Genomic DNA, 23,727 nt, shown 5'->3' on the forward strand with positions numbered 1-23,727 from the left:
AGAAAAGGGTTTCGTAATTTGACCAATCACTCTTCTTTGACCAATTCCCAAAATGTATTTTTTTAAAGGAGGAGCTGGAAAGAGGGTTAGAGATGTGACCAATCACTCTTCTGTGACGAGTCGCTAAAACATATTTTTTTTAAGCTGGATCTGGAGAAGTGGTTTGTAATTTGTCCAAATACTCTTCTGTGTCCAGTTGCTGAAACGTAACCAATCACTCTTCTGTGACCAGTCTCTAAAACGCATTTTTTTTACTATTACTTGAAGTAACAGTGATTGAAAAATTATATTTATAAATATTTTCACAACTCAATAATAAATAAAAAAGTGCAGGTGCTGAGAATCGAAGAGGCAACCTAGCGATGGCGGATAAACTTTTAACAAAAAATGACCAATTTTTTCTAAAGGTGAACTTTAACCAGAAAATATTTCAGTTCATTTTCAAACACAAAATACACACTTGAAACAAAAATTAAATTTTCTACAAAATAGTACAATTTTGAACAAAGCAGCAGAATTTCTAACTAAAAAGGATGACTTCTTAAGAAAATAGTTTAATTTTTAACCGAACAGTTACATTTCTATCAAAAAAGGATAAGATTTCTTTTAAATTTAAAATTTGTTTTAAAACAGATGGATTTTTTATAAAAATCTACGATTTTTTCCCGAACCTTCATCCAGAAAATATTTCAGTTAATTTTTTCACATCAAAATATACATTATAAGCAAAAAGTAAATTTTCTGCGAAATAATACAATTTTCAACAAAACAGCAGATTCTTCTACCAAAAAGTATACATTCTTAACAGAATAGTTAAATTTTCAACCAAACAGTTGCATTTTTATCCAAAAAAGATGAAATTGCTCTTTAATTTTTGAATTTGTACTTAAACAAATGTATTTTCAATAAAAAATGAACACTTGTTTTTCAAGGTTGAACTTACATGAAAAAAATATTTCAGTTCATTTTTTAACAACAAAATATAAATTTTAAACAAAAAGTGAATTTTCTACCAAATAGTAAAATTTTCAACAAAACAGGAGATTTTTCAACCAAAAAGTAAGACTTTTTAACAAAATAGTTTAATTTTCAACCCAACAGTTTCATTTTTATCCAATAAAGATAAAAATTTATCTTAAATTTTTAATTTTTAATAAAGTCAAACAAGTACTAAAACAAATTAATTTTCAATCAAGAACATTTTTTGATTTTGAACTATTATCCAGCAAAGATGAAGTTCATTTTGAAATACAAAAATATAAATTATAAACAGAAAGTAAAATTTCTACGAAAGTTAAATTTTCACAAAAACAGAATTTTCAACCGAAGAGTATGACTTTTCAATAAAATTATTAAGTTTTTAACAAAGAAAGATGTAATTTCTGCATAAGCAGGTAAATTTTCAAATCAAAAAGAAAAACTGTTGAAAGAGGTCGAATTTTCAACCAAAAAGTTACATTATTATTTAAGAAAAATAACATTTCTTTTCAAACAGATGAATTAAAAAAAATTGGAAAATAGTTAAATTTTTATCTAACAAAGGTTCTAGTTCACTTTACAATGTAAAAATACGTTTTCGTATAATAAAAATAAAAATTCTACTCAAACAGTTAAATTTTGAAATCAAAAAGAAAGTTAAAAAGCGAATTAAATTTTGACCCAAAGGGATTTCAACTGACTTTTAATCACAAAAATTGGAATTTTAAACAAAAAGTATAATTTCTAGGAAATAATTTAATTTTCAACAAAAAAGTTGGATTTTATCCAAGAAAAAAGGAAAATATTGTGCATGCAAAATTGCTTTATTAAATCGAGGAGGTTTTCAAGAGGATTGATAGATTTCTAAAGATACAAACACTGTTTTCTAGAAAATTCTAGTGGAGAAAAAATAGAAAACTAGAAAAACAGAATTTAAAAGATTTTATTGAATTCAAAATATTCTCAAGAATCTTTCCATTCTTGTATGAATTTTTAGAATTTTAAGGCTTTAAAGAATTTCAAGATAATGAAAAAAATTCAATCGAGGAAAAAGAATTCATAATGACTTCCAAAAAATTATGGGGATTTGAAGGTATTTTAAAGAATTCCACAGCAATTTTCATTGAATCTAGAACTTTTTAAAGAGATTTAATAGATTTCTTAGGATTCGGACGATTAAAAAAATTCCTAAAAATTTCAAAAGACTAACAAATAAATTAATCAGTGCAAAATAATTTTTTTAGCATTTATAAAGATTTCTAGGACATTTTAAAGTTTTTTGAATCAGTTCTTACGATTTTAAAAAGACTCCAAAGAATTTTAAGAAATAAAAAAAAATGCAATGGATTTATAAAAAGTTATTTAGGATTTTTTAGCTAGATTTTTAACTAAAAAAAGGTTAATATAAAAACAAACAAATTAATCGTGTACCTAAAAAAGACGAATTTTCAATAAAATTCAAGAATATCAACCAAAAAATTAAACATTCAACTAAAAAAGATACATTTCTTTTTAATTAGCTTAATAACAACAAGAAAATAATTTTCAGTCAAATTTAAGAATTTCACTCAAAAGTTAAACCTTGTACTGAAAAAGAGGAATTTTCAGACCAAAATATTAATTTATTACCTAGAATATGAATTTTCAATAAAATTCCAGACTATTCACAAAAAAGTTGAATTTTTTATTGACAAAGATAAATGTTTAAACAAAAAGATTAATTTACGAACAAGAAAGACGAATTTAAAAAAATTAAATTCAAAAATTCTGAACCAAAATTTAAATTCTCAACTAAAAAAGATACATTTTCAGACAAAGAATTAATTGAATACAAAAAAATACTAATTTTCAATTAAATTCCAGAATTCTCAATAAAAAAATTTAATTTAAAAAAGGAAAGAAAATTTTTCTTATGTTTAGGAAAGAATTTCAACTGTGAAACCTAGATATTGAGTTTTTAACTAAAACGATGCCTTTTTAAGCAAAAAATTTCATTTAATGTCAAAAAGACTAACTTTCAATAAAAATCTAGAATTCTCAACCAAAAAGTTGAATTTGAAAAATGAGAGAAAATTTTTCTTATTTTTAAGAAAGTAGTTCAAAAAAGACTAATTTTCAATTAAATTCCAGAGTTCTCAATTAAAAATTCAAATTAAAAAAAAAACAGGAAGAAAATTTTTCTTGTTTTTGAGAAAATAGTTTAATTGTAAAACCGAGATATTGAATTTCTAACTAACACGATGCCTGTTGAAACGAAAATTAATTTATTAACAGAACGATTATTTTTCAATGTAATTCAAGAGTTCTCAACAGAAAAGTTGAATTTTTAAACAAAAAAATAAATTTACTACCAAAAAAGACGAATTTGAAACATATCTCAAGAATTATAAACGAAAAAGCTGAATTTATAAGAAAGAAATAAAATTTTTTGTTTTAAATTTGGAAAAAGTAATTCAAGTTTAAAACCTAGCTGTTCATTTTTTACCTATAAAGATTTATTAAAAGAAAAAGATTAGTTTCGTAATAAAGAAACCGAATTTTGAAAATAAAAATTCAAGAATACTCCAGCAAAAAGTTTAAGTTTTAACTAAAAAAGACGAATGTTTGAACACAAAAATTAATTTGCTAGCAAAAAAGACGATTTTTTAATCAATTTCAAGAGTTCTCAACCAAAAATTAAATTTTAACTAGAAAAGATGCATTTTGAAACAAAAAGATTAATTTTTTTATAAAAAAGACGAATTTTTAACAAAAATTTGAATTTTCAATTAAAAAAGATACATGTTCAAACCAAAAATTTAATTTAATACAAAAAAAGACTAATTTTCAATAAAATTCCAGAATTCTCAATCAAAAAGTTTAATTTGAAAAAAATAAAATTTTTCGAATTTTCAAGAAAATAGTCCAAATTTAAAACCTAGATGTTGATTTTTCAACTAACACGTTGCCTTTTCAAATAAAAGTAATTATTTATTACAAAACGAAAAAAAACGAATTTTAAGCATCTTTCAAGAATTATGAACGAAAAAGTTGAGTTTTTAAAAATTAAATATAATTTGTTGTTTTAATTTTTAAGAAAGTAGTTTAAGTTTAAAAGCTAGATGTTCAATTTTGACCCAAAAAATGGATTAAAAAAAGATTAATTTTGTACTAAAAAAAACATTTTTTAATAAAATTTAAGAATTATACTAAAAAAGTTAAATTTTTCACTGGAAAAGATGAATTTTTAAACAAAAAGATTATTGTACTACCAAAAAGGACGAATTTAAAGAAATAAAATTCAAGAATTCTGATCCAACATTGGAATTTTCAACTAAACAAGATACATTTTTTAAACAAAAAGATTAATTTTATACCGAAAAAAAGCTCATTCTCAATAAAATTTCAGAACTCTCAGTCCAAAAGTTGCATTTGAAAAAAGAAAAAATTGTATTATTTTTTTATTTTTAAGAAACTAGTTTAACGTTAAAACCCATATTTTAAATTTTGAACTAACGCGATTCATTTTTAAACAAAAAGATTACTTTCGACCAGAATAGAAAAGATTTATAAACAATATAATATAAGAGCTCGTAACCAAAAATTTAAATTTTAAGCAAAAAAATATAAATTTTTAAGGAAAAAGATTAATTTACTACCCAAAAAGACGAATTTTCAACAAGTTTAAGAACCATGAACTAAACAGTTGATTTTTCAACTTAAGAAGAAGAATTTTCAACAAAAAGATTATCAGGAGTTATGAAGATTTTTAATAGATTTATAATTATTTGGAATTTTTGGTAAAAACTCTAATGGATTATTTTAATTTTTCTCCTTTTAAAGAGTTTTTACAGAATTTTTACTTTCTTAATTTTTGGAATTTCAAAAAGTTCTAAATAATTTCAAGAACTTGACAAAAATGGTTTATAAAAGAATTTTATAAGATATCCAAAGATTTCTAGAAATTTTAAGATGTTTCTGGGAGTTTTACAAATTATATTTTAAGTTATGTCAAGTAATTTTGCAAAACTTAAAGAATCTTATGGAATGTTAAAGATTTAAAAGAAGTTTAAACCAAATAGTTTCAAAAAATGAATTAAATTGAATTTAAAGGGATTTACAGATAAATAAATTTTAGATAATTTCCTCTTAAAGGATGCATTACGATTTGAAAAATGTCGATTTATTTTATTATATTTTAAGGAAATGCAGAATTCTTTATGCTAATAATGCAATTTTCACCCAAATCTATTTTGAACTATATACTTTGATTGCAAAATTCGCTATCTCATAAGCCGCTAATAACAAATTTGTACACAATCCCCATTTTTTGGGTAAAATTGTTCTAAATTTTTTATCTCCCATTTTGGATTTCGCATTTTGATCACGAAATTCGTGATTAACGATAAAATTAAGCCGTTTCTATTTTTGAAAATTTCACTTTTTTCATCCCACTTTAATATGAAAACTTAGCTAACAAATTATTTTTTTTCTGTTACAGATCGCAGCAAAAGTGCGACGATGCTTCTTCAAAAAGATTTAGTCAGTAAAAATATTAAAACTTATACACAATACAATTTTAAAATCTACAAAATTGATTCCTAATTTGTGTTTCTTTCACAGATTAAAAATTCATCTGAGGAAGACAAAAGTGATGAAGACCTCGATGAAAATGAAGCTAGTGAAAAAGAAGACGAAGATAACGGTTCTGCAGAGGTCATTCATTTGAATTATTTTCAATCATTATTTAAATTTTGAAATTTTTCCAGAGAACATTTATTATTTACTTAATTTTCACTTTAAAAAAATATATAAAAAGGTTAAAGAATTTCCTTCCACATATTATTCCCACTTTAATACTAACACACAACAATCTTGGAGATACAAATTCATGCTCTTTGGCATGCTGGGTTGCGCTCTCGTTCATAATCTAACCGACTCCTTGGCAACAATGTGATTCTATTATTCTACTCTCGCATCCCTTTTTCATTGTTCCATTGTACAGGACAACAATTGTAATAAGATTATTCGGGACGTTTTACATAACTTTTTTTTTCATTTTGCAGGATTTAAACAAAGTGTTAGGAAAAATTAGAATCATTTGAAAAAATCATTTTAATTTTCAAAATAATTTCAAAAATAGTTTTAAATTTGAGAACATTCCAAAAGATGTAAAACAAAATGTAAACTTTTGTAAAATTTATTAATAAAAATTTTAATAAGCTGTTTGAGTGTTTTGTGAGGTTTTAAGGTGATAAAAAATTTTTTAAACATTCCTGGAAAAGCTTTTAATGATTTTCTATTCAAATAATAATTTTACTATAATATTTAAAGCAGATTTCAAAACAATTCTGGATTTACGAATAGCAGTTAAAAAATTATAATCCTTTTGAAGAAAGTAAACTTAAAATAACTTTACTTCTTATTAAAAAAATATTTAGTTAAAAAAATGTCAAAAATAATCTCATTTCTAAAAATTTATTCGGAGTTGTCAATATTTTTCTCATATGAGTATCCTGTGCTATTTTTTGTTGAATAATTACAAAATTTTGATACATTTTTTCTAATTTTTCACAAATGTTCATTTATTTATACAATTTTTATTAGCTCAATTTTTTTCGTTGACTTTATAAAAATAAAATAAAATTCATGCAATTATTTTTATAAATGTATGGTGTATAGAAAAATATATTGACCTTTTTCTTAAACAAATATAATTTCCTCAAAGAATAATTTTTCCAAAAATATCTTAAAATCGTATTTTTGGAATTAAACATAATATTGAATAGTTTTAAGTAGTAGTAAATTATGCTAAAAACTTTATGTTCTTGTTTATATAATTTATAAAACAAAATTTTTTAAACATTTTTGGTAAATAATTATTTAAACAAATTTTATTTGTGAACTTTAAAGAAATGTAGAAACTTTGTAAAAATTGTGAAAGGCTTCAAAAGAATAGAAGCATTGCAGTAAGATTCCTAGGCGAATTGAAAATAATAATTTATCATTTTGGAATATTATTTCAAAAGAATATTCGAAAAGATTTAAAAAGATTTAAAAAATTGTTTGAAAAAGTCTAAGAGATTTGAATACGTTTTTTGCAAATTTGCAGGAAATTCTGAAAATTGTAGAAAAAATTCTATTCATTTCAAAATATATTTTGAAACACTATAAAAATTTCAAAAATAATTTTAAATTTAAATAAAGTTTAAGAAAATCTCGATTTCTCTATATTTTGAAATAAAAATTTAAAAGCTTTTCAAGGATCTTTTTACTACTTAAGATAAAAATAATTTAAATTCAAAAGTTTTAATTTAAAAAATTTTTATTTTTAATAGTTCTATCTTAAAATTGTTTAAAATAATACAATTTTGAAAATGATAAAATTCATTGATACTTTAATTTAGAAAATTTAAAATAATAACGTGGATTCATAGTTTTAGAATTTAATTTGAAAGGAAACACCAAGCAAAAAATTGGCGTTATTTTCTTGAATTAAGAGTTTCTATTCTGATCCCTCTAATAGCTTGATTGGAAAAGCACCTGACCGGAAATCAGAAGTTTTGTGGTTTGATTCCTTATGGATTGAAGATGAAGTAGGATCTTTTTTTCATGAAATAATTTTAATTTAGAATTTAATCTGAATCTTGGAACTAATTAATTTTTTTAATTTAAAAATTCTTGCAGTTTATCTGAATTTCATTTAAAATTGTTTAAATGTAACTTCCACTTCTTGCGTGTAAAATATTTAAATATTGAACACAACTTTTTTTTTGGAGTGGTCAGCAATATTTGCGGAAGAGGGTCTATGGATTAGATTTTTTAATGTTTATAATTTTCTATTTGTTATATAAATAAACAAAGAGGGAAACTAAAACATTTTTTAATTATTACTTTTTATTGATGAATAAACTTAATTTAGCCCATTGTCAATGAAAATGAATGTTGAAGTATCTATAGAAGAAAAATAATTAACAGGATGTCGAATTAAATTGTTATAAACAAATTACATTAACAAAATATCAGCATCGTAAAAATGTTGCTTGCGAAGTATATTTGTGAGGTAAAATGGTTTTGTTATATCGACACGATCATATTTAATACTGAAAATTTTTTGTTGGGTATAATTTCTTTAGTTTATAAACAAATTATTTTTAAAAATGCCTAATTTAGGCATTTATTAGCCGAAAGTAGTCTTTTTTCTTTGATATTACCATTAAATTACATTGGTATTAATAATTAGTGATAAATATTAGTCATTTAAAATTATTTGCTTATTTTATAAACAAAATTTATAAACAAATTCATAGTTTGGTTATTTATTGATAGAAGGTAATCATTGTTCTCTCTAATTGTCTTTAAATTGCATGAATAGTACCTTTAACTTATATTAGATTTAATAATTCGTGATAAAAATTAGACATTCGATATTTATTTGTTTATTTAATAAACATTACTTATTAAAAAATGCATAGTTTGATCATTAATAGAAAAAAGTAATCTCTTTAATCTATAATCGTCCTTAAATTGTATAAGCAGTGATATCTGGTAACGAAGAATTGTTTATTGACATTATTTGTTTATTATGTGAACAAATTTTTTAAACAAATTTCTAGTTTGGCCATTTATAGAGATAAAGTAATAGTTTTTCTTTCTTAGTACCTTTAAATTATACTGGATTTAATAATTCGTGATAAAAATGAGAAATTCGATATTTATTTGTTTATTTAATAAACATTATTTATTAACAAATGAATAGTTTGGTCATTTTTAGAAAAAAAAAAATCGCTTTACCCTCTGATCGTCCTTTAGTTAAATAAGCAGTGATATTTAGTGACGAAGAATTGTTCATCGACATCATTAGTTTATTAGGTAAACAAATTTTTTAAACAAATGCATAGTTTGGTCATTAATAAAGAGTAAGTAATCGTTTTTCTTTATTAATACGTTTAAATTATATTAATTTTGATCATTTGTGATAAAAATTGGACATTCGATATTTGTTTGGTTATTTTATAAACAAAATTTAAAAACAAATGCATAGTTTGGTTAATTATAGAAATAAAGTGATCGTTTTTCTCTTAAATCATCTTTAAATTACATAACTAAAAACGTCTAGTGACGAAAAATTGGCCATCAATATTATTTGTTTATTTTATAATCAAATTTTATAAACAAATGCATAGTTTTTTTATTTATTGACATAAATTAATCGCTTTTCTTTCTGATCGACTTCAAATTATGTAAGTGATCAAGTTCAGTTGTTGAAACTTCTGTTTAGCAATTATTTATTTATATTATAGGTAAATTTTATAAATAATGGAACCGTTTGACCATTTATTGGCATGACAAAACTATTTTCTTTCTTGTTGATTCAAAATTATATTAGTAATAATGTTTATGAATGAGGATTTGTCATTTAATATTATTTGTTTATTTTATAAATAAATGTATAGTTAAGTCATTTGTTGATAAAACCTAAAGTTTCTTCTTCTATAGCCTTGAAATTATATCATTGGAAATTTTTTGTGATTTTCTAGAAAAATTATCTTTAAAGTTGTCTATAAATGGTCAAACTATGCATTTATTTATAAAATTAACAAATTTTATTCAACAAAAGATCTTCACCACTAAACATCACTAATTATAAAATTTGAAGACGATCGAAAAAAAATTACTTTTTGTCTATAAATGGACAAACTCTGCATTTGTTTATAAAATTTGTTTGTTAAATAAACAAATATATGAAATGGCAATTAATAATAACTAACACTACCACTTATATAATTGAAAGTCGATAAGAATAAAAACAATTATTTACTGTCGATAAATTGCCAAAGTATTTGTTCATCTATTTTTTTTTGTAAAATAAACAATTAATATCGAATGACAAGTTTAAATTATTATAAATCACCACTAATATAATTTAAAGACGTTTACACAGAAAAAAAGGTTACTTACGGTCTACAAATCGTAAAACTATGCATTTGTTTATAAAATATTATAAACAAATAAAATTTATTCAATATTTTTCGTCACTCAATTTCGCTACTTTTTTTTTAATTAAAAAAAAATCTAAAACGGTTCAAGAATTTCCTTCCACATATTATTCCCACTTCATCCCTTTTTTATTGTTCCATTGTTTAAGACAACAATTGTAACAAAATTATTCTGAACTTTTTAAATAAGTTTTTTTTATCATTTTGCAGGATTTAATCAGAAATAATTACTTCTCGTCTATAAATGACCGAACTTTCAATTTGTTTATAAAATATGTTTATAAAATAAACAAATAATATCGCGTGACCCATCTTTATCAATAAGTATTACGAAGAATATAATTTAAAGATACTAAGAAAAACAAGGGATTAATTTCGGCCAATAAATGCTTAAACCATTGTTTTTTTTACGTAATTTTTTTTTAAAACAAACAAAATTATATCAGAAAACAAATTTTCATGATGAAATATGTTCATGTCGATTGAATCAAGCAATTTCAAATTTTCAATATACTTTTCAAACAAAATTTCCACGCTGTTGATATTATGTAATTTGTTTATAACAATTAAATGCGATATCCTGATAATTCACATTCTTTAGATACTTTGATATTCATTTCCATCGAGAATGAGATTAATTCAGATATTAATTTAAAGATAAAAAATAATGATTAAATCTGTCTCGTTTTCGCTCTTTGTTTATTTATATGAAAAATATATAATAATAAACGTAGAAAAATCTAATGCATTGATGCCCTTACCTGTAATAAAAGTCCAAAAATATCATCTAGGAAAAAAGTTATGAGCCAGAAACAAAACCAAAAACAAAAAACTTTTGTAATAAAATCTCTAAAGTTAGTGGGAATCTTTCTGAATGCCTTGAAATCCCTTTACAGATATTAAAATCTTTTAAACACGATTAAAATTACTCAAAATTCTATTTCTGAAATTAAATCTTTCCCAACGTTAAAATTTATTTAAAAAGCCTTCAATTCTTTAAAGAAATTTCAAATTTTATGAAATTCTTTGAATGTTTTAAATTCTTTCAAAATTCATTAAAACCTTTAAAATCCGTGAAATCTTGAAATCCTTTGAAATATATTAAAATCGTTTAAGAGACATCAAAATTTCTTGAAAGCCCTTCAAATATTTCATTATTTGCCGAAATCCTTTAATATCCATGAAATCATCAAAATCCCTTAAAATCTCTAAAAATCAATTGAAATCCCTTGCAATTCTTTTAAATGTTCGCAAATCTTTTGAAATTTTATGAGATTTTTGTAATCACTCTAAATCTTTAAAATCCTGTAAAAATCTCCTGAAATCCCTTAAAATTTGTGAAAATGCTTTAAATAAATTGTTTTGAAATCCCTGGAAATTGGTCTTAATTCCTTTTAATCCCTCAGATTCCATCGAAATCCTTTTCATAATCCAATAAAATATTCGGAAATCTGATTTAAAAATAACGGAAGTTCCCTGATCCTTTGAAGGACTTTTTGGAATCTGGAAATAAATTTTAATAGAATTGATGAATACATGATGACAAAAAATTGCAAAATAAAATGAAAATTCACTGACACAGGATGAGTACGAGGATGAACTGAAAGCTGTGGCGGAGTCCCATGAGGCAATGTCTCACGACGATACAAAAAAATGCAATACATCCTTTTTTGATGGCAAAAGCTCCGACGAGAAGCTGATCACCGCGAAGAATTTTGATTCTAGAGAGAAGAGTGTCGAGGAAACCTCAGATGAAAACGAGAGCTCGAACGAAGCCGATATTGACGACGATATCCTCAAAGAAAAAAAAGACAAAGAGGTGAACCAAAACAATATGCACTTTCTTGAAGAAAAAAATTGAATTTAAAGAATATTTTACATTTTCTTTTTTTTTACATGTTTCCTGGCTTTCAATCACGTTTAAAGAATACTTAAATTTTCACATTATTTCACTTTTTTTCACACACCTTAACTTTTTTTTTGTATATTTCACATTTTTTTCATTTTTATTTTCACATTTTTATTTTTGCATATTTTCACATTTTCACACTTGCATCTTTTTCATATATTTCACATTTTGGACGTTTTTGTTAATATATCGTGCTTTACGGGTCTAACGTTTAAACATTTCATCGCTCACAGCTTCTTTTTTTATTTGAACTAACTTCACATAGCACTTAAATTCAAATTCTTTAAATTAAATTTAAACAATATTGCACATTTTTCACATGTTTCACACTTTCACATTTTTAGGTTCACACATTTTCACATATTTTACATTTGTCGACATTTTTATTTTCACATTTTTCACACTTTTATTTTCGGATATTTTCACTTTTTTTACTGCGTTGATTCCACTTACATTAAATTTAAAGAATACTTTAGATTTTTACATTACGCCTAAATTCAAAAACCTTAAATTAAATTTAAAAAAGATTTCACTTTTTTTTTACACATTTTCACATTTTCCACACTTTTATTTTCGGATATTTCCACATTTTCCTTTTTTTACCGCGTTAATTCCACTTATATTGAATTTAAAAAATACTTTAGATTGTTACATTATTTCACATTTTTGTACTCACATATTCGTACAACTTTTAGCTTAGTTTACATTTTTATTTTTACGTATTTTCAAATTTACACATTTTTTATATATTTAACAATTTTTCACATTTTTATTTTTAGATATTTTCACCTTTCTTACGTGTTTATTTTGACATTTTTACCTTTCTCACATATTGTTATTTTCACTTATTTTTACATATATTCACCTTTTCCACATATTTAATATTTTTTTACATTTTTTCAATTTTTTTTAGTGCCTCGCGCTTCAAGGGTTTGTATTTAAACTAATTTTAAAAGCGCTTAGAATCACCGCTCTTAGATTAAATTTAAAGAATATTTGACCTTTTTAATATTTTTATTTTCGAATGTTTTCACACATTTTACGTTTTTCACATATTTCACATTTTCTCGGCATTGTTTGACATTTTCACGCTTGAGCAGTTAAGCGTTTTAACTCTTTTCTATCGCTTTAACTTAATTTTTATTTAAATTAACCTCAAACTGAACAAACTTACGGATTCCATATCCCCACTACTGCACCACTTTACTTTTTATATGACACTTTCCAAGGACCCTTCTCTGTTATCCCCACCACTGTCACGATAGGTAGGTAAGCTCTTACGAGATATCTTTCGCTCCCCCTCCCCCCTCTCTCTTAATTCCATCCCTATGTAATCTCACTAAAACTCATGTTGTTATCTCAAAAAAATTTGCAAAGTCAATCTTTCAAATTTTCACTTTTTCCGCTTAGCCCCACTGCCACACACTGTTTTTTTTTCAAACATTTCACATTTGCCCCGCATTTTTTTACATTTTCACGCTTGAGCGGTTAAGCGTTTTAACTCTTTACTATCGTTTTAACTTATTTTTTATTTAAATTAACCTCAAACTGAACGAACCTACGGGTTCCATATCGCTCTTCCCCTCTCTTTTACATACAGTAATGGCGATCCGCCATTATTGTAAAACCTCCACCTCGATATCCCCACTACTGCATCACTTTAATTTCTGTATGATACTCTCTGAAGGCCCCTCCCTGTTATCCCCACCACTGCCACGATAGGTAAACCCTTATGAGATATCTTTCGCTCCCCCCTCCCCCCTCTCTCTTCATTCTATCCCTATGCAATCTCACTAAAACTCATGTTGATATCTCAAGAAAAATTTCAAAGTCAATCTTTCAAATTTTCACTTTTTCCGTTTGGCCCCACTACCACACACTGTTTTTTTCACGTATTTCACATTTTCTTCACATTTCTATTTCCACATATTTTACCTTTTTTACAATATTTTATTTTTTTATATTTCACATTTTTTCACATGTAAAATTTTCCAGATATTTTACATTTTGTTGGTCACATTTTCCACATTTTTACATTTTTATCAGTTTACCTAAATAATAAATATCGAGAAAAATTTTAAGGAAAATATTGAATTTTCTCGAAATCGTTTCTAATATGCCACTAACTATTTGTCTGAAAATTAATTTTTTGATGAAAATATTAAACAATTTAATATTACATTTTCTTTTCAACTTAAATTTTTTTTCTGTTTAAAATTATCTCTCTAAGTAAAAATTTTATCTCTTTGAACTAAAAATGCCCCTAATTGGTTGAAAATTTAATTTGTTTTATGAGAATACAACAATTTTGTTAAGAAGAAATTCTTTTTACTGAAAAATCAAATCGTTTTCTTAAACACTTTTCTAATTGGGTTTCAAGTTTAAATATTTGCAGTAGTGCATTCGAGATAATTTCAAACAAAATCGATATTTTGTTTCAGCATGTTCCAATGACCTTAAAACTTCATGCAGATAAATAATCATAAACGAAAAATCTCGATATTCTCGACCAAGATCTTGAAATTAAATTCAATTAAAATTAATTTTTGAATTTAGCTGAAAACGTTTCGAGAAAATCTCAAATTTTCTCGAAATCATCAAATATATCACTAACTATTTGTCTGATAATTATCTTTTTGTTGAAAATACTTCATAATTTAATATTTAATTTTTTTCTCTTCACTGGAAACTTTAGTAAAATTTAATTAAAAATCAACAATGTTATATTCAACTATTTCATTTCTTATTGAAAATGAATGATTTTGGCTGAATAGTTTACTATTCATTTTACAAATTGGTTGATTGTTTAACTTCTTTGTTAAAAATGTATTTTTCTACTTGAAAATTTATTATTTTTGATAACAATTGATTTTTTTTTTGTAGAAAGTTTAACTCTTTTGTGGAAAATTCTATTTTCCTTTGTTTGAAAAAAAATCTTTTTGATAATCAATTTATCTTCTAAGCTTCTTGAATAAAAATTCAACAACTTTTTTATTCAAATGCTCATCTTTTATATTATCTTTATCTTTTAATATTTATCATTTTAAGTTGAAAATTCAACTGCTTGATTTAGAGTTAAACTACTTTTTGAAAATTAATATTTTTTGTTGGAAATTTTACGATTTTCTTAATTTATGTAATTGGAAATAAGCTTAATAAATAAAAATTTAACTATTCCACTTTTGATAGAGAAAATATATTTTTTAATTATTTTATTTGAAGATTCATCTTCCAAGTTAAACACTTATCTCTTTGTTTAGAAGTTTAACTATTTTGTTAAAAATATCTTCTTTTTTTGTTAAATTCTGTTTCAATTTATCTATAGTTAAAATATTTTTTTGGTTAAAACATCAAATATTACAATTTTCGTTGAAAATATATTTAATCTCTTGGTTGAACATACAACTAATTTAATGAGAATTAAACTAGTTTGATAAGAATTAATATTAAATTTTTTTTCAGATGATATTTTTCAGTTAAAAATTAAATTTCTTATAAAAAATTAATTTATAGTAATTATTGAATCTCTATTTTGTTGAGTTTTTGTTCTTTGTTATTGCAAATTTATTTTTTCATCTGAAAATTGAACTATATAGTTTTTGTGTAAAAATAACCTTGTTTGATTAAAGGTTCAAGCATTTTCTTAAAAATTGATGTATTTCGTGGAAAATTAGACCTTTTTTTGGTAGGAAATTATTTTTCTTCATTGAAAATTATTCAAACGTAGAGCACTACATTTTATTTATTAATTCTACAAAATAGGTGGCTGAGCTTTTGGAGAAGAAAAGAAAGCGTTTACCAACAGTGAAGAAGGAATTGAGAACTCAAAAAGAAATCCAGTCAGCGAACGAAACGGTTTGTACATAAAAAAAAAGTTAAATTAAATCCTTCAAAAACTTCAAGAATTTTTGAATATTTGTAAAAAATGATTGAAATTTTTTTTACATTTTTTTAAATTTATCCAAAGTTATTTTTTGCAATTTGGAGTTTCTTAAAAATATACTCTTAAAATTATTTTCCAAAATAAAATATGATTAACAATTTTTCCATGGAACTAATAAAATGTTTGCACTATTTAAAAATAATTCTAAATGCGCAAAAAGCTTAGAAAATTATTTCATAGATATAAATTCAGTTTTAATTTTTTTTTAAATCGTCTCAAATTTTATGTTTTTAGAAAGATTTATAAAATCGTATTTTTTTTTTTTAATTTCCTCTAAAACTATTTTTTTAATCACTTCATATTTTTTCCCGAAACTCAAAAACAGCTTTTTATTATATTTTTGTTTAAAATCTTCAAAAAATTGTTTTTCAATTATAATTTTTAGAATTATTTCTAAATTAGAAAAATTATTTTTCAATCTTTTCAAAACTTTTGAATCATCTAAATATCTTTTTAAATGATTGCAATTATTTCTAATTTTTTTTTAAATCCCCCAAAATTTAAAAAACTGTATAGAAATCCTCTAGAACTTTTTTTAACAATCTTATAAATCTTTCAAAATGTTAAATTTTTTTAATAATTCTTAAGAATTAGTTTTTCATCATAAAAAAATATTTGAGAATTTCGCGGTAGTCTTAAGATTTTTTTTTCTTAAACGCTTTCAGAATTTTTCTTAAGTTTTTTCCGACAACTTGAAAAATCTATATTTTGTTTTACACTTTTTAAAATCTTTCCAAGGTTTATATTATTTTCAACTTTTTAAAAAACTTCTCAAGTTCCGAAATATCTTTTGAAATATTACAAGGTTTCTCTAAAAAAAATTATATAATTAAAAATAGAAAAAAAATCCGCATCATTAAAAATGTTTATCTTGCAAAAACAGGTTTATTGTAAAATATTGAAAAATCATTTGAAATTTAAATTTTGGCTTTACACCCAGAAATAAATTTTATGATGAAATAAAATTACTTATTCGAAAAATTTTGATTTAGTAAACCGATGGATCTAAAAGTTTAAAAAAAAATTATGCCACCATTATTAAAGAGCAATTTTCTAATGTTAAAAAAATTTTGTAAATTAATTTTTAAAATTAATTTTCATTGTATGTTATTTTTTTAATTTTATGAAAGATGTGGTATACATAAAAATAACATTAGGGCCATTTGGCAGTCTAGCACGTGACTAATCACTTGTTTTGTATTCGGCGGCTTTATAATTTCAAAAATATAATTATTGTATCAAAATTTTGAAAAATAATTAGAAATAAATAAAGCACGTCTTTCTGGTTTATTTTAGTTTTTGTTTTATTTAAATAGTGCAGTTTTATTAATTTTAAATTGGGAACGTAACTGAGAACAGGGCTCTAGAGCCCTGGCAAAAAATCTTAAATTGCATTATTCAAACAAAACAAAAAGTTGCATTATTTTGATCACTATTTTTTATATTGTAATTTTTATGCTTTCAGTTTTCTTCAATTTTTTTTTGTAAATATCTTGGGAAAATGTCGACACTGAAACTTGGTTGGAAACCTTCCAAATAATTTTTCATCTTTCTGGGCCGATTATATATTCTCGTCGGATTCACCAGCCAAACAAAACAAAAAAAAATTGAAAAGAAACGAGAAACGGGTTTTCATTTCCGCGCCACGTTACTTCTTAAAAATTCAGGACACAAAGAACGCAATTTCTCGGCTAATTGGAGATTCGAGACAAGAGCTAGGTGATACATTAATCCTGCAAGTGAACACGATCACTCCCAACTTCATTATTTTTCAATCCATTTTTACATTCTCATAAAAGATGTTATTAAATTTGTTTAAAAGTTCCCCCCCTCATGTTTTTTTTTAAATTTCCCCGTTTCGAGACCTTCTGAACCTGAAAAACAGTTTTTCCTTAATGTCTCTGTCTGTCTGTCCGTGCCTCTTAATTTTTAATCTGATTGTTCTTTGGAATCTTTTAGTATCCTAAACTGAAGGTCAAGTTCGTTAGCCAGCCATGTTGGATAAAAATGATGAAAGATAAAGCATTTTCAAAATTTTTGAGACCGCGTTTTTTAAGATTAAAAAAATTTACGTATGGATATTTCCAGTACACGAAAAGGCGACAATTTACAATCATGACTTTTTTCGATAAAAAAATTATCAGTCATAGCATTTACAAAATTAAAAGAAATGAAAATGACAATCTCAATACAAACAATGCACGATATAAAAATTTAAAAAAAAGGAAATCTTTGAATTGTTCAAGCTCTACAAGATTATTGTAACCTTTTTAAATTTTCCTACAAAAATGAAATTAAAAATATTTATCGGACGAAAAAAATTCCATTCTGCGGACAAACAATTCAAGATACGAAAAAAGCTAATTTAAAAAAACCATGCAACCAAAAAATATCTACAAATTTGTAATAAATCACTTTTTTGTAGGACACGCAGTTTTTCCTTTATTCGTGACGAACATTTAAAATAAAATTTAAATTTTTGGACAACAATATTGTAAAAATCGTATAAAAATTGTCAAAAGAATATTGTATAAAAAAATGTTGCTGGAAAAATCGTTATTTAATTAAAATTCGTCTCTTTGGTTGGAAAATTTATCATTTCAGTTGAAACTTTATTTCTTTTTTTAAAAATGTGACTATTTTCTGTCGTTGAAATTTTACTGGTTTATTAAAAGTTTGACTATTTTCTTTTAAAATTAGTTTTATTTGTGAATTTTTTTTACTGAAAATTATGATTTTTAATTTTTTGTTGAAAATTGATCTATTTAATTTAAAATGCATGTATTTTATTTGAAACTCATGTTTCTTGATTGAAAATTAACTTGTTAGTTAAAAATTTATATTTTCGAATTTTAGGTAGCCTGTTTTCAATGACATTCAATTAAACCATTTTTTTCAAAATTTATCATTTTTTTTTGTTAAATTATATTTTTGTTCATTTCATATTAAAATTTATTGTTGTTAAATTTCCACTATTGCATTACTTATTGAGAATTCATAATTTTTTGTTATAAATGGGACTACTTTTTTAAAGCTTAAACCACTTTTTTAAACAAAAAATTTATTGAGATTCATAATTTAAAATAGAAATTCATCTCGTTGGCTATTAAATTTTTTTTAGAAGATGCGTAGCTTTTGTGCTATTAGTAGAAAAACATGATTAAAGATAAATTAATTAAATTTTGAAACAAAGAACACATTCTGAAAAAAATTTTAATTTAGTGTATTTCTTGAATTGCGTGAATCCTATGAAATCCATGAATTCTCAGAAATCCGTAAATTGTGCAAATTTCGGGAATTCCATAAATTCCATCAATTCTACGAATTCGCTAAATTCCACTAATTCCACCAATTCTGAGATTTTCATGATTTCTGTGAACTCCCTGAATTCCGTGAATCCCAGTAATTTTATGATTTTCTTCAATTCGCCGAATTCCGTGTATTCAATAAATTCCAGGAATTTCTTTAATTCGGTGAATATTATGTAGAAAAGTTTACAATTTTGACAAAATAGAGTTTGACGCACAAGCAACGCAATGAAAATTTGTTTGTCAAAGCGAAAGGAGCTTTAACGAAAGAGAATTCACGAGTACAAAATTACAGTTGTCGACGCTTTGGCCATTAATTTTAATAGTTATGTGCAGAACTGGGGGGGGGGGGGGCAAGTAAAAAGTCATTAATTATTTTTAATGAAAATTAAACATTTACTTTTCAGATGATAATTTATCTTTTTTAGTTCATGATTCTACTATTTGCTGAAAAATTGATGTATTTTGCTAAAAAGTCGTATTTTTTGGTGAAAAATTAATCTTTTTTCTTGAAAATTCGTTTTTCTTATTATTGAAAATTTAATTATTCCACTTTTGATTGTAAATTTAACTTTTTGAGTTAAAAAATCAACTATTTGGTTGAAAACATTAAACATCAAACTATTAGACTTTTTTATTGTTGTTTAATCTTTTTTAGTTATAAATTCAACTGCTTTGTTCAAAATTAAAGTATTTCGTTAAAAATTCGTGCTAATAAAAAATTAATCTTCTTGGTTAAAAAAAAAAACTGATTTGTTAAAAATCAAATCTTTTATAGATAATAAGTTTTCTGGTTTCGTTGGTTGAAAAATTATTAATTTTAGTTGAAAATTTATTTCTTTGTTTGAAAATTTGATTATTTTTTTCGAAATTTGACAGTTTCATTAAAACTTTGACTATTTTGTTGAAAAATTTTTAAAAAAATTTTTTTCACTAAAAATGATGATTTTTCATTTTTGGTTGATAATTGAGCTTTTTCTTTTAAAATTCATGTGTTTAGTTAGAAACTCATGTTTCTTGATTGAAACTTAAATTTTTAGTTAAAAATGTATCCTTTCCGATTTAAATACGACTGTTTCGATGCCACTTAATGAAACAATTTTTTTTAAGATTTCTCCCTTTTTGTTGTATTCAACTGTTTTTATCTAAAATTAAAATCTACTTTTGTTAAATGTCTGCTATTGCATTATTCAATGAAACTTTAACATTTATATTTAAAAAATTTTTTTTAGATTCATAATTTTTAAATAAAAATTCATCTTGTTAGATAAAATTTTTCTAATTTTTTTATTCGAAAATCTTTATTTCTGGAAAATTCGTACCATTTGTTGTAAAATTAATCAATTTAGTAAATAACTTATATCTTTGTTTAAAAACTTTTTTTTCATGTTGTAAATAATTTTTTCGAAACTGAAAACTGATCGAATAAAGTACACTGAGTGCTGTAATCAATCTTAGGGGTTAAATAGGGGGAAAGAGGGTTTGAGAGGGTGATCAGGGTGAGAAAAGCAAAGCTATTGAAACGTTGAGCGTTTCTAATCGTTCAAGTTATTGCCCAATTTGCTGGAATTTACGCAGCAGGTTCTTAAATTTCAAGAGGCCATGCAAACATCTCTATTTTACAAAAATCCTTTACAAAAATCTAAATTAAAAAAAAGTAATTCTGTTTGATAAAAAAATGTCTTTCTTAATATTGAATTTTACCTGCGAAAAAAGTGTCCTCGTGTTCACTTCCCTGGGAATCGAACCAAAGATCTTCCGATTGCCGGTCTAGTGTTTTTCCCACTAAGCTACTGGAGAGTTCTAAAAAAGAATCTCTTTTCACAGGTATGCCATACGGCATTTTTTTCGGTAATAAAAGCCATAATTTCTAAATAATATTAAAATTTTTTCTAATATTTTAAATTCTTAGACATCACTTACATTATGATAAAAAAATTCTCTTAAGTTAAGCTTAATTTAAGAAATAATATATCAGGCTGTCTGAAAATTTCGCTTCTTTTTAAATCTTATTTTCTAAAATGATCAAATGTTTGGCAATCAGTAATAAAAAAAAATTGTCCTAAACAGTAATGTACAAAATTAAGGATACCGGCAATAAAGTTTCTGGAAAATGTTTGAATGATTTAGGTTTTTATTTTTAAAAATTAGTTCTAGATTTTCAAAATTTCAAACTATTTAGAAAAAAAAATTTTGAAGATTTTAGGACTATTTTTTTTTATTTGACAAGATTTCAAAACATGGTAGAAAAATTTGGTATTATTTTAAAAGATAATTAGAAGTTTTTAAGTGATTTAAAAATAATTTAAATTCTATGAAATTGCAAAAAATTCAAACCAAAATGTAGATCTTTAAATATTGGAAAAAGAACCCTATTAGGAATTTTGAAATTTTTCAAGAAAATAAAAGAATCTTAATAAGAATTCTTTAAAAAATTCAAAGTATTTTGTATTTAAAAAAATCAAATCTAGTAAAAAATTGAAAAAGAGGTCAAAACATTCAAAATTATTTTCTAAACTTGAAAACTCGAATAAAGAATATTTTAAAACAAAATTTCTCAATTTTAAAGGATTGTAAAATTGTAGGCAGAATTCTAGAAAAATTTAGAGATATTTCAAAGATTTGAAAATATCAAAAAATTATTTTGAAAGATTTCGCCAAAAAATCAGAAGCTTTCAAAGAAATGTTTGAAATGATATTAAAGATATTAAAACAAAGGTTTGAAGTCTTTTAAGGATTTATACGTCTGTGAATAAGGTTTTAAATTTTTTAAATTATATACTAAAATTTCCAAAAGAATTCTAGTTATTTAAAGTAAAATTTCTCAATTTTCAAATATTATAAAATTTAAGAAAAAATTCAATTGAGTTGCAGAAATGGTGAGAATTTTTTAAAGATTAAAACATAATTTAAGCTTTCAGAAGATTTTAGAAAAGTAAAACTAAATTGAAATTTCTTCCTGATTTTGTAAAAATATTTTAAAGCTTCTTAAGGATTGTGAGAGCTTTCAAACAATAAAAAACTTCTATATTTGATTTTGAAATATTAATTTTCAAATTTATTAATCATATTCTTTATTGTTGGTAACACATCTCTTCAGATAAAAATTTGTAGAATATTATTAAAAGCAAAATGCATATTTTCAGAAATTCGAAAAAAAATTTAAAAGCTTTTTAGGAATTTTGAAATATTTCAAGAGAATACAAATCTTTCAATAGATTTTTGAAAAGAAATTCAATGATTTTTTTTTTTCACGACATTTATTATAAAATAATATTTTTTTAAATTGGAAAAGATTTCAAATCTTATTAAAAAAAGTTCTTTAGTGAAGAAAACTTTTTCGACTTTGTAGAAATTTTAAAATTCTAGGGGAAATTCGAGTTATTTTTTAAGGAAATTTTCTAAAAATTTCAAAAAAACTTAAAACAAATTATAAATTTTTGCAGAGTTGGAAATACAATTTAAAATGTTTTTAAAGATTTTTACACTTTAAAATCTTATATTTAAAATTCTCAACAATACTTAAATTCTTCCTAAAATTTGGTGAAATACTATAAAATAAATAAAATTTAGGGAAATTCTAGTGAAAATATCCTCCTTTTCAGTTCCTGCTATTTGTAGAGAAAAAAACGGATTTTAACACAAAATTTTTGAACAGACAGCCACAGACTTTTTAAATTAAAATTGAAATTCCTGGATTTAAAATTAAATTCTTTTTTGGTTGCAGATTTAACTATTTTATTGGGACATCGTCTCTTTTTAATAAATTAAAATTTGCACAATAAAAAATAATAAAATTTGTTTTAGTTTATTTATTAAGTATTACATTTTTTGTTGAAAATTTTACAAATTACGGGACAAGAGACTTTGTTCTAAAATTTTGTTTTATTTTTTATTGTTTTTTTTTGTGATTCAAATATTTCGGTGGAAAGTTTTATTTTTCGAATAAATTTAACTAATTTTTATATGGACTAACATTTTTTATGAAGATTCATAATTTTTTTTTAAATTTAAATATTTCGTTCAGAATTCAACTATTTTTATAAATGTTAAACTTTTTGGTCAAAAAGCATTTTTCATGGGTTTAAAGTTCAATCCCTTAGTAGATAATTTCTTCTTCTGGCTTTAAAATTCAACTTTTTTGTTTAAAATAAATGAATTTTGTTAAAAATTCGTCTTTTTTTTAAAGTCAGTGTTAAAAAAATTTATCTTCTGGCCTTAAATAATCTTTTAAGACCAACCTTTAGTGAAAAGTTATTTTTTTAAATTTATCATTCTAGTTGAATATTCTTTTCCTTTTTTTATAACATTTTTGTTGAAAATTCTCTTTTTTGTTGATATTTAATTTTAAATTCTTCTTTTTTGACAGAAAATTAATCTTTGTGGTGAAAAAATCAGCCGTTTTGGTGACTGGCAACTTTTCGCCTGAGAATAATTTTTGAACAAAATGCACATTTTTTATTTAAATTTGACTCTTGGTTCCAAATAAAATGCTTTTTATGAAAATTCCAGTTTTTGGTAAAAAGTAAGATCTCTGTTAAAAAATAATAATTTTCGGTTGAAAATATAACCCTTTTTGTAGATAATTCTTCCTTTTGGCTTTAAAATCTA

The 23,727-nt window shown here is 23.7% G+C and overlaps 1 protein-coding gene across 2 annotated transcripts in view; it reads left to right on the forward strand.

The window, feature by feature from the left end:
• LOC117173061 overlaps nucleotides 1–23,727 on the forward strand; it is a 451,519-nt gene that overhangs the window by 388,810 nt on the left and 38,982 nt on the right. For both annotated transcript variants that reach the window (XM_033361436.1, XM_033361438.1), the window contains 4 exons: nucleotides 5,459–5,499; nucleotides 5,581–5,673; nucleotides 11,539–11,775; nucleotides 15,628–15,720. In XM_033361436.1, coding sequence (XP_033217327.1) covers nucleotides 5,459–5,499; nucleotides 5,581–5,673; nucleotides 11,539–11,775; nucleotides 15,628–15,720 — 464 coding nt within the window. The remainder of the gene's footprint in view (nucleotides 1–5,458; nucleotides 5,500–5,580; nucleotides 5,674–11,538; nucleotides 11,776–15,627; nucleotides 15,721–23,727) is intronic.

Source organism: Belonocnema kinseyi, chromosome 5 (assembly GCF_010883055.1).
Source record: "Belonocnema kinseyi isolate 2016_QV_RU_SX_M_011 chromosome 5, B_treatae_v1, whole genome shotgun sequence".
NCBI classification, from domain to species: Eukaryota; Metazoa; Arthropoda; class Insecta; order Hymenoptera; family Cynipidae; genus Belonocnema; species Belonocnema kinseyi.